This window comes from Nomascus leucogenys, chromosome 3 (genome assembly GCF_006542625.1).
Source record: "Nomascus leucogenys isolate Asia chromosome 3, Asia_NLE_v1, whole genome shotgun sequence".
In the NCBI taxonomy this organism is placed as follows: Eukaryota; Metazoa; Chordata; class Mammalia; order Primates; family Hylobatidae; genus Nomascus; species Nomascus leucogenys.
The window spans coordinates 36,589,071-36,602,893 of NC_044383.1; the positions used below are offsets into that span (position 1 = coordinate 36,589,071).

At 50.5% G+C, this 13,823-nt stretch overlaps 1 protein-coding gene across 2 annotated transcripts in view; it reads left to right on the forward strand.

Annotated features, from left to right (window-relative positions):
* SLIT1 (slit guidance ligand 1) overlaps positions 1-13,823 on the forward strand; it is a 188,355-nt gene that overhangs the window by 140,303 nt on the left and 34,229 nt on the right. For both annotated transcript variants that reach the window (XM_003255278.3, XM_030808989.1), the window contains exons 19-23: positions 2,712-2,855; positions 3,168-3,334; positions 6,123-6,255; positions 8,496-8,564; positions 11,704-11,775. In XM_003255278.3, coding sequence (XP_003255326.2) covers positions 2,712-2,855; positions 3,168-3,334; positions 6,123-6,255; positions 8,496-8,564; positions 11,704-11,775 — 585 coding nt within the window. The remainder of the gene's footprint in view (positions 1-2,711; positions 2,856-3,167; positions 3,335-6,122; positions 6,256-8,495; positions 8,565-11,703; positions 11,776-13,823) is intronic.

Consider the following 13,823-nt stretch of genomic DNA (forward strand, 5'->3'; position numbering starts at 1 on the left):
GACCAGAATCTGGAGCTCAGTGGGATCCTAGGGTCATCTGCTCCTCCATGATGCAGGATACCCCCTCCGTCTGCCCCAGCAGGGCTGGCTCTTCAGATGATCCTGAGGGTGTGTATCGTGTCCCATAGACAGGGCAGTCCGTCAGCTCTCCCACAGAGATGGAAATGTTTCATGTCTACGCTGTCCAGACCAGTCACCTCATGTGGCTGTGGAGCAGTCGAAATGTGGCTAGTGCTACCGAGGGACTGAATTTTGAATTTCATTTTATTTTAATGCATTTAAATCTAAATAGCTACATGTGGCTAGTGGCTACTATATTGGACACCACAGCTCTAGGAAGCCACTTGCCCGGGTATAAGTCCCAAATCTGCAGCAGGATGTAGATTTGTCTCTGAGCATGTCTCATGGAATTTTTAGAAGTAAATGAATGGGTGACGGGACTCCCTGTGGATTTTCGTTCCTTTATTTTACAAAAAGCAAATTTTATTATGCACTATGTTTTGCAGCTTGCTGTTTTCACCTGTGAATAGAGCATTGCCATCTTTCCAGGCTGTTCCTATAGGCTGCCTCATTTTTCTTTATGCTTACCTAGTAGTCCTTAAATGTGGGCGTGGGGGCTGTCCAGTCAGCTGCATTCTTTCCAAGGAAGACTTAGATAGGGACAGAGGAGAAGAGAGGGGCCTATACCCCATCACTATCCAGAAATGACCACTGTTAATTGTTGGTATAAACAACTGTCTTCCCAGGCTTTTACATATCTCTAAACCTGCGTACACATACATATACACACATACATACATACCTGCATGCACACATACAGAAATATTCTAATGGAATAGTACATTTTATTTAGTAACCTGCTTTTTCCTTAAACTTAATATGAGCACCATTACATATTAAAATTTTTTGCCATCCCACATTTAATTCCTAATACAAAAAAAGTGTTCCGCATCAATTTGAATGACTAGGTATTATATAATTATTGGCAATGTAGGCTGTTTCTATTTTTTTTATAAGCAATGTTGTATTGATACCTGCCTTAGTGGGTTCAGGCTGCTATAACAAAGTGCCACAGACTGGAGGTTTATAGACAACAGAAGTTCTGGAAGCTGGAAGTCTGAGACTAGGGTGCCAGCATGGACGGGTTCTGGAGAGGGCCCTCTTCTGGGTTGCAGACTTCTGACTTCTCATTGTGTCTTCACATGGTAGAAAGAGGGCGAGAGAGCTCTCTGGGATCTCCTTGATAAGGGCACTAACTCCATTCATGAGGGCTCCACCCTTATGACCTCATCACCTCCCAAAGACCCCCCATCCTGATCCCATGACACTGGGGATTAGGACTTCAACATAGGGATTGGAGGGGAACGCATTCATTCTGTGACAATATCTTTATCGTGAAGTTCATGTATAATGCATGATAATACTCTCGTTAGGAATTCCTAAAGATGGAGTAGTTGGGTGAAAACACAAAGTGTCATTTTGGGGATTTTGCTACATCTCACCAAATGCACTTCCAGGGAGGTACAAAGGCATCTCCTGCCAGTGTGTGGAAGTGCCCAGTCACTCACACTGTCACAGATCCTGGATGTCATTATTATTATTATTATATTTTTCATTCTTTTTTAATTTGGCAGGCAAAAAGTCAATATTGCGTAAGTGTCTTTGATTAGTAGTAACATTGAACATTTTTGTGAATGTTGTAAGCCATTTTAATTTCTTTTGTGAGTTGGCTATTCTGTGTTGACTTGGTTTTTGTTTTTACTTTTGGTTGGCAAGTGAAATTGAGCTGGGTTTTTGTTGTTATTGTTGTTGTTGTTGTTTAGGGAGACAGGGTCTCACTCTGTCTCCCAGGCAGCTGGGGTGCAGTAGTGCCATCATAGCTTACTATAACCTTGAACTCCTGGGCTCAAGAGATCCTCCCACCTCAGCCTCCCAAGCAGCTGGGACTACAAGTGCACACCACCATGCCTGGCTAAGTTTTAAATTTTTTTGTAGAGACAAGGTCTCGCTATATTGCCCAGGCTGGTCTCAAACCCCTGGTTTCAAGTAATCCTTGGCCTCCCAAAATGCTGTTTTTACAGGCCTGAGCCACTGCATCAGGCTTGGGCTGAGTTTTTGAAGATGAACAGCAGCTTTTCCAGATGTAGATGAGGAAAAAGAGTATTCTAGAAAACTGTCACAGCGGTGTTGCAGGCTGAGGGCTGGTCCATCTCTAGGGAGGCAGGCAGGTGCCAGGGCTGAGATGGTTCAGGTCTGGGTGGACATGGTCTCAGGTCACAGTAAGGAGCTCGAGCATGACTTGGTGGGCAGTTTGGAGACTGTTAGTGGACTTTAAGCTGGAGAGTGACATGATGGATTAGGTTTCAGGAAGTCTCCTGGGCACTGATGTGGAGCGTGGCCTAAAGGCGGGCAGGAACTCTGGGCACCCAGGGCATGGAGGCGAGGCCAGCATGGGGGCCGGGGCAGTGGCAGAGAGAGAGGGAGACAGAGCCTCGAGGCTTCTCAGAGGCGGGGGCGGGTCTGGAGTGGGCACAGGTGTGTAAAACTCGCCTCACCTGGCCGGGGCCTGGCTGGTGTGTGTTCCTGGTTCTGTGGCTTGCGGCCTATGGAGGAGAACTGTGAACGAGCCACAGTGGCCGAAGCTGCGTGGCCCAGGTGGATGGCTGGCAGGGCAGCAAGGGTTCCCTCCTCCCTCCCCCGCTCCTCCCCAGAATGCTGCGGAACAACCGCATCAGCTGCATCCACAACGACAGCTTCACGGGCCTGCGCAACGTCCGGCTCCTCTCGCTCTACGACAACCAGATCACCACCGTATCTCCAGGGGCCTTCGACACCCTCCAGTCCCTCTCCACACTGTGAGTCCAGCCTCCAGGACAGGCAGGCGGGGGCTCTGGAGCAACTGTCCCAAGGGCATGGTCCTCTCGGGCAGCCACTTTGAAAGCGCTCACCCTGGGGGTGCTGGGTCTTCGTGGTTTGCTGAAACGTGGGTTCCACATTTTGAAGTCTCCCTCCGGTCCTGAGAGCCGGTCCTCTTGGTGATGGGTGGTGGTCTGGGAGACAGTGCCGTGTGGCCATGTGGCCATGTGTCCGTGGTGGACAGGAGGGGTTTGCTGGGACCGCTGAGAGGGGCAGAGTGTCTCCATGGCCGCTTGGCCTGCCTCTTCCAGGAATCTCCTGGCCAACCCTTTCAACTGCAACTGCCAGCTGGCCTGGCTAGGAGGCTGGCTACGGAAGCGCAAGATCGTGACGGGGAACCCACGGTGCCAGAACCCTGACTTTTTGCGGCAGATTCCCCTGCAGGACGTGGCCTTCCCTGACTTCAGGTGTGAGGAAGGTAACTTGTGGCCTCCCGGTGGCAAGGGAGAGGGCGCCCTGGTCCAACCAGCGGGGTGGGGCAGGTCAGGAAGATGGGAGTGGACACGCAGCACCCCCTGGCATGCCCCTGAGAGGAGAGGTTAGGTGGGGAGGGAAGGCCCTGTTTTCAGGAGAGGCGAGGAGACGCCCCTGCCTGGTGATGCCTTTGTGTGGTTATAAGAGCAATAAAGTTCCTATCCTTAAAAAATGGGAAAATATGGATAAAAGAAGGAAATAAACTTTACCTATTATCCCATCGCTCAGAGAAAACAGTTCCCATTTTAGTGTAATTTCTTTCTGTAAGTTTGGTGAACTCAGACCTGCCTTTTGGCTGTCCCTAAGTGCTCTAGACTCATGGGGTCACCTTATCTTAATATGCAATGGAACCTTTTTGAGTCCCCTCCCCCATATGTAGGAAACCCTGGTCACTCTTTGCTCCAATGCCCTGTTACCTGGGACTTTTCAGGGTAGCCCTGTCCCTCATTTTTTCCCCACAGCACCAAGCACGAAAGGTCACTGTAGGAAGCAGATTTTTCTCAGTGCACCCATTCTGTCCTTAGTGTCTCTCAGCACCCTGCCGCAGGGAATTTCTCCCTGACTGACCTCAGCTTCCAGCCTCCTTCTCCGCTTCTGGGTGCTAAGGTGCCTCCCTTCTCCCTGGTCTCTCCCTTTCTTGCCCTCTACCCCCTGCAGCCTACTCCCGATGGCAGCTCCACCCTCAGCTGGCCTGGCCAGGCCATGTGGCAGTGGGGAGCTTTGACTTTCACCCCAAAAACACCATCAGGGTATTTTTCTAAACAAAATTAATGAATTCTCTAAGAATACTTTTGCTTCTGACTTCTAAAATTAAAAAAAGAGTCTATACTATTTACATATATATTTTATTAATTTATATAATAATAGCTTGCAAGTCTTTTTAAAAAATTCTGATTTGTTTAAAACCTAACTATATATTTTGGGCATTTTCTCATGCCATTAACTATCCTTTGGAAGCATTATTTTTTCCAAGATACAGTTTCCTTTTATCCTTCTTTTTACAAAAGAAATGCATCCTCATTCCTTAAAAACAACAACCAAGGACAACCAGAAGGAGAATTTTAAAAAGTTACTGGCAGGCCAGGCAGGGAGGCTCATGCCTGTAATCCCAGCACTTTGGGAGACCGAGGCGGGCAGATCCCTGAGGTCAGGAGTTCAAGACCTGCTTGGCCAACATGCTGAAACCCTCTCTTTACTAAAAATACAAAAATTAGCCAGGCGTGGTGGTGCATGCCTGTAGTCTCAGCTACTTGGGAGGCTGAGGCAGAAGAATCTTTAGAATTCAGGTGGTGGAGGTTGCAGTGAGCCGAGATCACACTGTTGCACTCCAGCCTGGGCAACAGAATGACAATCTGTCTCAAAAAAAAAAAAAAAAAAATTACCGATTTGCCCACTACCCCCCGGCCCCCGTGCCCCAACTCTGGATAACTCCTGTCGACATTTGCTATGTGGCTTTCCAGATCTTTGCTGTGTGCTCATGTGCACAAGTGTGGCACACAGGGGATCTTGCAGGGCCACCTGTGAAAACCTTTCAACAGGATGGACCGCTATTTGGAAGGTACCACAATCGATGTAAGCAGCCCCCGGCTGCTGGGCATTCAGACAACCTCCCAAGTCCCGCTCCAATGCATCGTGCTGCCAGGAGCACCCTTGTAGATGCTCCCTACGTATATATTCCACTTCCCCTTAGAATAGCTTCCTAGAGGTGAAAGGATGTGAATATTTCTAAGATGTTGCTGCTGAGAGCCTGGTGGCCAATGGAGCAGGTTCTGGAGGCAGGCTGCTTGCTCCAGGCTGGGGCAAGTTTCTGAACCACTCTGCCCTTAGTTTCCTCATTGCTCCAATGGGCTAATAATAACACATTCACTACAGAGCTGTTTTGAGGATTCAGTGAGTTCACCCTTATAACATGTGGGGCCTGCACACAGGCGACCTGCATAACCAATGGTCACTGTCACCCAGGAGCATGTGCTACCAGCATCCCACCATCCTCAAGAACTCCTACCGTGGTGATATTATCATCTCTCTGACACCCAATCAGCAGAAAGAAAGGCACAGATTTATTGAATAGATGAATGAATCAATGAAGGGATGGTGTGGTATCGAGGGCTCAGATTTTGCTGCAGCCAGACCTGGGCTCAGACTCTGCATTGCCTTGGACCCACTTTATGATTCAAGCAAGTTGCCTAACGTCTCCAGACCTCAGTAAAATGGAAATTCATCATTTGTTCATTCATTCACTCAACTCATCTGTTTTGAGGGCTGCTGCATGCCAGGCACTGCACTAGGCACTGGGCTCTATCAGTGAAAAAAGAGGAGAAAAGAGGCCCAGGTCTCCATCCTCCTCATGCCTGCATTCTAGGGGACGATGCTGCACCCCTGACTGTGCTGTTAAGGAGACAATGTCGATCCAGTGCCCGGAGTAGCAGGCACTCCGGGGATGGGATGGTGTACGGCCATCCTCCTGTTCTACTTTGACCAGGTCCACTTTGACTTTGAGGAGAAAGAGATCAACTCAAGACCTATTTTAACCTCAAAACTGCTCCAGGGGGCTTCATCCCTGGTGGTGGTGGTGGCTTGAGGGGAGGTGTGGTGCAGAGACTTACTGACGGCCAAGGTAGTGTCAGAGGGGTCTTCTGTTCTGAGAGGCCCCAGAGCATGGCCCTGACTGTAGGAGGCCCTACAGCGGCCCATCCCCCTCCCTGACAGGGGCTTTGTGCCTTCTTCCCTAGGCCAGGAGGAGGGGGGCTGCCTGCCCCGCCCACAGTGCCCACAGGAGTGCGCCTGCCTGGACACCGTGGTCCGATGCAGCAACAAGCACCTGCGGGCCCTGCCCAAGGGCATTCCCAAGAATGTCACAGAACTGTGAGTAGCTCAAGGCCTTGCCCCCTTCACGTGGGTCCACCGGATGTGGACAGTGGGGGCATTTCCTGAGGGGCTGGGGCCTAGCCACGGGAGGAGGAGGTGACCAACAGCAGGCATTAGCTGACTAGGAGCTGGAGTTCAGGCTTTGCAGAAAACACTGCCTCCAGAAAGGCTTTGAGCTTCTCTCTGATTCCCCCTCTGCGGTCACCCGATGACCGCATGGCAGCGAGTGCTTCCTCCCTTTAAACTAAGCTCTGCCTTTAAAATGAGGAAAACATTGCTTTCCCACCTATCATTGTCTCAGGCTTCTGTGTCATGAAGACTTACAAATGTGATTTTTGTACCGGCAGTGTAATGTTCTTCACATGAATCTACTATGACCCAGAAAACAAAACCCCTTTTGTTGGATATTTAAGTTGTTCCCAATTTTTTTTTTTTTTTTTCACTGTCGTAAATAGCACCAGTGCTAACACCCCTTCACTGAAATCGCCGGTCAGACAGTGGTGCATTTTTAGGACTCTTGCTGCATTTTACCTGATGGTCTTCCAAGAAAATCTGTTTCCTTTGCACTCCCATTGACCATGCGAGAAGGTGGCCTTCTTGCTTCCCTGAGTCAGCACCGAGTATGGTGGTGCTGAAATCCTGGCTGGTTGGTATTTGGTATCTGAGCGCATGTGGAGGATTGGACATAGATGCATTTGACAAACAGGGATGGAAAGCTGGGACCTCTTCAGCAGACACCTCCCGATGAAAGTCTCTGGCCAGCTCCTGACCTCTGACCTCTTCCTGTGCTCTGGGGTTGATCCCTCCAGGCCTCCAAAGCTGAGCTTTTCTCCCGCCACCCCCAGGACCAGCGATGAGGCTTCCATTTGTTATTTCTTGCATTACCAGCAAGGCTGGCCTTTTCTTCACAAACACATCAACCACTGCAGGCCTTTTCCTGGGCCTGGCCTGCCCCATCTTCACCCTATTTTCTACTGCAGAGTTAGTGTCCTACAAACTCATGAGTCCTTGTTTTCTCCTTGGAGCCTCCTAGCAGCCCTGAGAATAATGGGATGGGTGGGGCAGCCTACCTTCTTTGACTGAAGGTGCTGAAGTTCAGAGCCTGAGAAAATCTTTTAACTTCTCTCAACCTCAGTTTTGTTATCTGTGAAATGGGACTACTTGGGTATATGGACGAGGGCTGCTTCGAGGATCAAATGAGATGGGTGGGAAGTCAGTTTGTATGATGCAGAGCAAGGGGTAAGGATGAGCACAGCCCTCCTTTTGCTTCTCTCTGGGGCTTTGGGAAGTGGGGGAGAGCTGTCCTGCAGGCTGTAGTTAGTTGGGGGGTGGGGATCCTGTGCTGGAGCCCAGCTTGGCTCAGCTCCTGGCATTGGGCCACTGCTTAGCAACCTTCAGGCTGGAGGCATGAATGGTCAACGATGAAGGGAAGAAGGGGAGGTTCAGAGCATCTTGAATCCCAAGCTCTATCCTTTAGAAATGGGAAGCTTGGGAAGCTTTGGGCTTAGGAGGATTTCAGTGGGTTTGGTTTTAAGGACAGTGACTTGGATAGCAGTGAATAGAGTGGAGGCCAGAAGGGAGGTCCAAGGTGCAGAGAACAGACAGAAGAGGCTGCAGCAGGAGCCCGGGCATGGGTGGTGGTGCACAGTTGGCGGGTGGCATGAGAGTGCAAGGAAAGCAAGCCGTGCGAGAGCAGTGGTGGCACTGGCTGCAGAGGGAGGTGGAGAAGTGACATCAGGGCGTGGAGCCTGGAAGGCAGGAAGGCAGAGGGATGCTGATGGAATGAGGGGAAACTGGTTGGGCAGTCTGGCTGTGGATCAGCTTCACAGCCCATGCCAGCAGGTGGACAGGGGGCCCTGGGAGCTGGCAGAGCCTGGTAACATGCCAATCAGATCTATTTGGCCAGGAAAGAGCAGAGCAGGGAGGGGAAGGCAGGGGCCCAGGGAGTGTCCATGGACAAGGAGGAGGCTGGGAGGGTGAGAAGGGAAGCAAGAAGGGAACCAAGAGAGGCCACGTGACTACTGGCTTTTTACCAAGTCCTCTGGGTGGCACCTCCCCAGATGGCTTCAACAACGTACGTATTTTCTCCTCCCATAAGTGATTCTGGGCCCATCGTGTGGCCTATGTGGAGGAGAGGAAATGAGAGAGAAGTCCCTGGCTACAGGGAAGGCTGTCCCCAGCATGGGGCACCACCAGAGGTGGAGATGGGCACTAACGCCGCTGTGTTCTCTCTGCAGCTATTTGGATGGGAACCAGTTCACGCTGGTTCCGGGACAGCTGTCTACCTTCAAGTACCTGCAGCTCGTGTAAGTATCCAGGCCGCTTGAGGACAGGAGGGCCTTTGGCATCTAACCATCAGGACTCCCGCTTTCCTGGAGTTTCCTACGGACCTCACTTCTGGGCAGATCCCGCTTTTTTTCCTTTCCCTGCTCCCCTCTGGGAACAGCTGTGCCTAGAGCTGTTTTGCCACCTAGTGGCCACGATTGGCAATTACATAGTTCCAGGCCATGTTGGGTTGGACCTGCCTCCTCCTCCTGCTCACGCCATCTCCCCAAACAAAGCTCCCTTGAGGCTGGTCGTGACGGTTAAGAGGGGTTATCCTGGCCGGGTGGGCGCGGTGGCTCACACCTGTAATCCCAGCACTTTGGGAGGCTGAGGCGAACGGATAACCTCTCGAACTCACGTTGGAGTTCGAGACCAGCCTGACTAACTTGGAGAAACCCCATCTTTACTAAAAATACAAAATTAGCTGGGTATGGTGGCACATGCCTGTAATCCCAGCTACTCGGGAGGCTGAGGCAGGAGAAGCACTTGAACCCGGGAGGTAGAGGCTGCAGTGAGCCGAGATCGCAACATTGCACTCCAGCCTGGGTAACAAGAGCGAAACTCCGTCACAAAAAAAAAAAAAAAAAAAGAGCGGGGGCGGATGTTCATTCTTGCAAGGTTAGGAGCCAAGGAGCCAGGAGAAGCAGAGGGTGATGGAAAACTTCTTGGTCCAGCTCAGCTCTCAAACCAAGTATGAACTATGGCAGCTACAAATACATACCTGTAACTAAGTTTTTCTTCAGGCTACGCCTCTGCTTTTCCATTATTTCCACCTTTGACCCTTTCTACTCCATGGAAATATACAAAATAAACCTCAGGATAATAAGTTCAGCTCCTTTTAGTTTTCTTGCCTACCTAGCTCCTCACTTCAATTGTCTTTATCTGCTCCTTGGCCAGATTCTACCAAAAAGAAGTCCAGAGAACATTCCATTTTAGTGTGGTTTGGAGCAGTGCCACTCCAAGTGCAATCTACGGGCCCACATCAGTCCCAGAACTGTTTGTAATGGGTTTGTAATTAGATATGGTGCTTACACCAGAATCTAAATCAATGTATTGCTTCCTTCGTTGAGAAAGTCTTGCTATGGAAACAATGGTCGCTAAACTAAGCTAGGTGTGGTGACCGGATCTTGGCCCAAGTTTCTTATTGTGGGTTGGTGAAATTTAGTTCAAGGACTGGCTACTTTGGGTGGCTCTGGCTTACAGGATTTTGAAGCTCCAACTTATCTGTCTTTGCTTAATGACCTGGCCAATGTATGTTGAATGTTCCAATGGGAGGGGTGGAGAGGGGATGGAGTAGTGTCATTCAGTGGCTGGTGTCAGAGTGCTTTGAGCCCGTGAAACTGCCTCTTGGGAGCTGAAGTACCACCACCTCCTCATCACAGGGAAGGACCACAAAGTGTGTTGAACATTCAGTAGAGCACTTAAATATATCTCCAAAGACAGTGGAATGATTTGGAATTAGATTAGAGAAACGTTCAGGAGGAGAAGATGAAGGCAGGGCACATCGTTGCATTTTCTAAATGTTTCCTGAGCTGAGATCACATGAAGCGGGCAGATGTGAAGGCCCCGAAGTCATGGCCACCTCTCCAGAATGTCATGGTTTAGGGAGGATGCAGGGGAGGGGAGGGAGCACATAAAGTCGTGTGGGTGTTAAGGGTTCCAACAGAGGTCAATGCTGATTAGGGCTATGGCTCAAGGAGGATGTGATCTACTCAGGGAGGCGGCTTGGGAGGAGGGCATCTTGGAACACGAGTTGGAGTTCATTGGTGGGCAGAGGGAATAAGCTGTCTGGGGCCACAGAGTGTAGTCTGCTCAGAGAACTTCAAGAAGCTTAGTGAATCCTAAGCCTGGGAAGCCTGCAGAGCAGGGAGCAGTGGGAGGGAGGGGCAGGGGCCAGACCCAGGAGTGCCGACAGGTGGCCAGCTAGAGGGCCTGGAGTCCACGTGCTAGGCACGTGGGTACCACTGTGGGGTTTTGGTGGGGAAGTGGCCTCATCAGCTTTGTGTCATAGAGAGATTGCTCTGGTGCCACCCTCATGGCAGATGGATCAAAAAGGGCAAAGCAGTGGGTGAGAGATGAGGTCAGAATCCCAGGCAGGAGCCAGAGAGAGAGGACGCTGGCTCAGGAGGAGGGCACGGCACGAGAGGTGACCAGGGCCACCATCCAGGGGCGGATCAGATGGGTGGGACGAGAGGGCAGACGTGTGGGCAGGCAGCATTATGGAGCTGGGCTCTGGGGGATGGGGCATGGTAGGGAGCACAAGATGCTGATGGAGTTTGAGTATCTGTGGGCATCAGGAGGAGAGTTCATGAAAGGATAGCCTGGGGCCATGGGGAGGGGCGCTGTCAGCACAGGGGCTTCCCCGAGGGCACCTAGATTGGACTAAACAGGGCACAGATGGGGTTTAGCGATCCCCATGCCTCTGGGCTGAGTACGAAGGAAGCTTCTACCAGAGACTGAGGAGACACAGCCAAAGGCCCCCGAAGACAGTCGGGAGTGGAGGACAGCAGGTGGTGGGAGTTTTGAGAAGAGGAGAAGGGTGGTCAGTTGTGTCAGGTGCCACAGGTGACTTGGATAGGCCACGGCAGCAACCTGGGCTTGTGGCCAGTGGAGGGGCGTTGAATCTGGCTCTGCCTCTGACCAGCTGGTGACCCTTCAAGAGTCACAGATCCCTCTGAGACTCTGGGTCTTTGTCAAACGGGGCTGCCGTCTCCCTCATAGGACTGCCTCGTAGGGAGGGCTTCTGAACCAGCCCACCTAAGGTGCTGGAAGGAGAAAAAGGAGAGAGTGCTGGATCTGGTCGGGAGGCTACCAACACCCTGGTGGGAGTGTTCCCACGGTAAAAAGGGGCAGAGCCAGGCTCTGCTTGCAGAGGGGTGGGGGTGAGGGTCAGGAAATGGAGACGCCAAGCCCTGGTACCTGAGGGAGTTGAGGGAGCAGTGCAGGGCTGTAGCTAAGCAAGCACTGAGACCCGAGGCTGTGCACCAGGGCTCCTCTCCACCCCTGGCCAACCTGGCTGGGGAATGGCCCTGGGCAGAGTGAGGGAGGGGAAGAAGCCGGTGAATGTGAGCCAGGGCTGAGTGAGTTCTTTCTAAACCATGATGCCTTTGCCTTTTCCAGGGACCTGAGCAACAACAAGATCAGTTCCTTAAGCAATTCTTCCTTCACCAACATGAGCCAGCTGACCACTCTGTGAGTCCCAGCAGGGCTGGGGTGGGGGGCCCCGGGGCGATGGCTGTGAGTCATTCCCAAGCCCCAGCCTGTGCTTGTTGCTCCCAGATCCCTCACCTGCAGACGCCTTGCCCTCTGGAGAGGGTGCCAGGCCTGAGAGCCTAAAAGACTTTCAAAAAACATCTTTCATTGTGAAATACAACATATGGTAGATATGGAAAATAATAATGCAAAAAGTAAATAGTGCAAAAAAATAAATGTACAGTTTCACAAATAATCATAAAGCTAGCACACGTGTAGATACCAAGTCAAAAATTAAGGACACTTGGCCAGGTGCGGTGGCTCACGCCTGTAATCCCAGCACTTTGGGAAGCAGAGGCGGGTCAATCATTTGAGGTCAGGAATTCAAGACCACTCCGACCAACATGGTGAAACCCCATCTCTACCAAAAATACAAAAATTAGTTGGGCTGGGTGGCAGGTGCCTGTAGTCCCAGCTACTCAGGAGGCTGAGGCAGGAGAATCACGTGAACCTGGGAGGCGGAGGTTGCAGTGAGCCAAGATCGTGCCATTGCACTCCAGCCTGGGTGACAGAGTGAGGCTCTGTCTCAGAAAAAAAAAAAAAAAAAAAAAAAATAGAACAGTGCTAGCACCTTGTCCCTTCCTGATCCTTGTTGCTCTCTCCTCCCCTACCCCGAGGCAGCTGCTGTCCTGACTTTATGAGGATCACTTCTTTTGTTTTCTTTACAGCATTACCATCTACATGTGCATTTCTAAATAATATAGTCTAATTTTGTCAATTTTTAACCTTGTTCAAGTGGAATCATATGGGCGATAGTCTATCTGGCTTCTCTTGCTTAGCATTGTCTGCGAGATCCGTTCATGCCACCGTGGCAGCTGTGGTCTGTTCATTCTCATTGCTAGGTAATGTTCCTTTGGAGGAACAGGCCACACTTTCCTCATCCATTCTAGTCTTGATGGATATTGGGGTTGTTTCCAGTTTGGATTGTTGTGAACGGTGACCCTCTGAACATTTTTTGTGGCCATGTTCTAAGATATTTAAATGCTGGCTTTAATTATATTCCAAGCAATTGATCAGAACATATTACCGAGTGTCCCTTATATTTGCCTGGTGTGTAAAAGTATCTCATTCACCTTCCAACACCTCATTTTACAGATAGAACAGTAGACCCAGTACCCAAAAAAGGAAGGGGTCCTGACCCAGCCATTCTCCAGGAGCTGGATGTGGGCCCAAGCCAAAATACAAAATACAAAAATTAGTCAGGTGTGGTGGTGCACATCTGTGGTCCCAGCTACTTGGGAGGCTGAGGTGGGAGGATGGTTTGAGCCTGGGAGGCAAAGGTTGCAGCGAGCCAAGATCACACCCCTGCACTCCATCCTGGGTGACAGTGCTAGACCTTGTCTCAAAAAAAAAAAAAGAAAGAAAGAAAAAGAGTGCTATTCTTGATAATCCCTGCTCCTGCCTCTCCCAGCTCCGAGACCCAGGCAACAACTGGTCTGCTTGCTGTCACTATAGGTTAGTTTGCATTTTCTAGGGTTTTAGATACAAATGGAGAAAGTCGTTTTTGCTTGGCTTCTGCGCCCAGCATGATTATTTTGAGATTCACCCGTGGTGTGGTGTTGCATGTGCCAGTAGCTCTTTTTCATTGCTGAGCCATGTTCTACTGTACAGGCGTGGATGTGCCACAGTTTGCTCATCCAGTCATCTATTGGGGAACACGGGGGACTGTTTCCAGCATGGCGCTATTGCAAGTGTGATTTCCCTGTCTGCCCTGGATGGATTCAATTACTTGGAAGCATTTTGGGACAGTGGCTTAGCCTGTGGTCTCTGGAAACTGAAAGCTGTAATGAAAATCCCTTCTTAATAACTTTTTTTTTTTTTTTTTTGAGATGGAATCTCACTCTGTCGCCTAGGCTGGAGTGCAGTGGCGTGATTTTGGCTCACTGCAACCTCAGCCTCCCAGATTCAAGTGATTCCCCTGCCTCAGCCTCTCAAGTAGCTGGGATTATAGGTGTGTACCACCATGCCTGGCTAATATTTGTATTTTT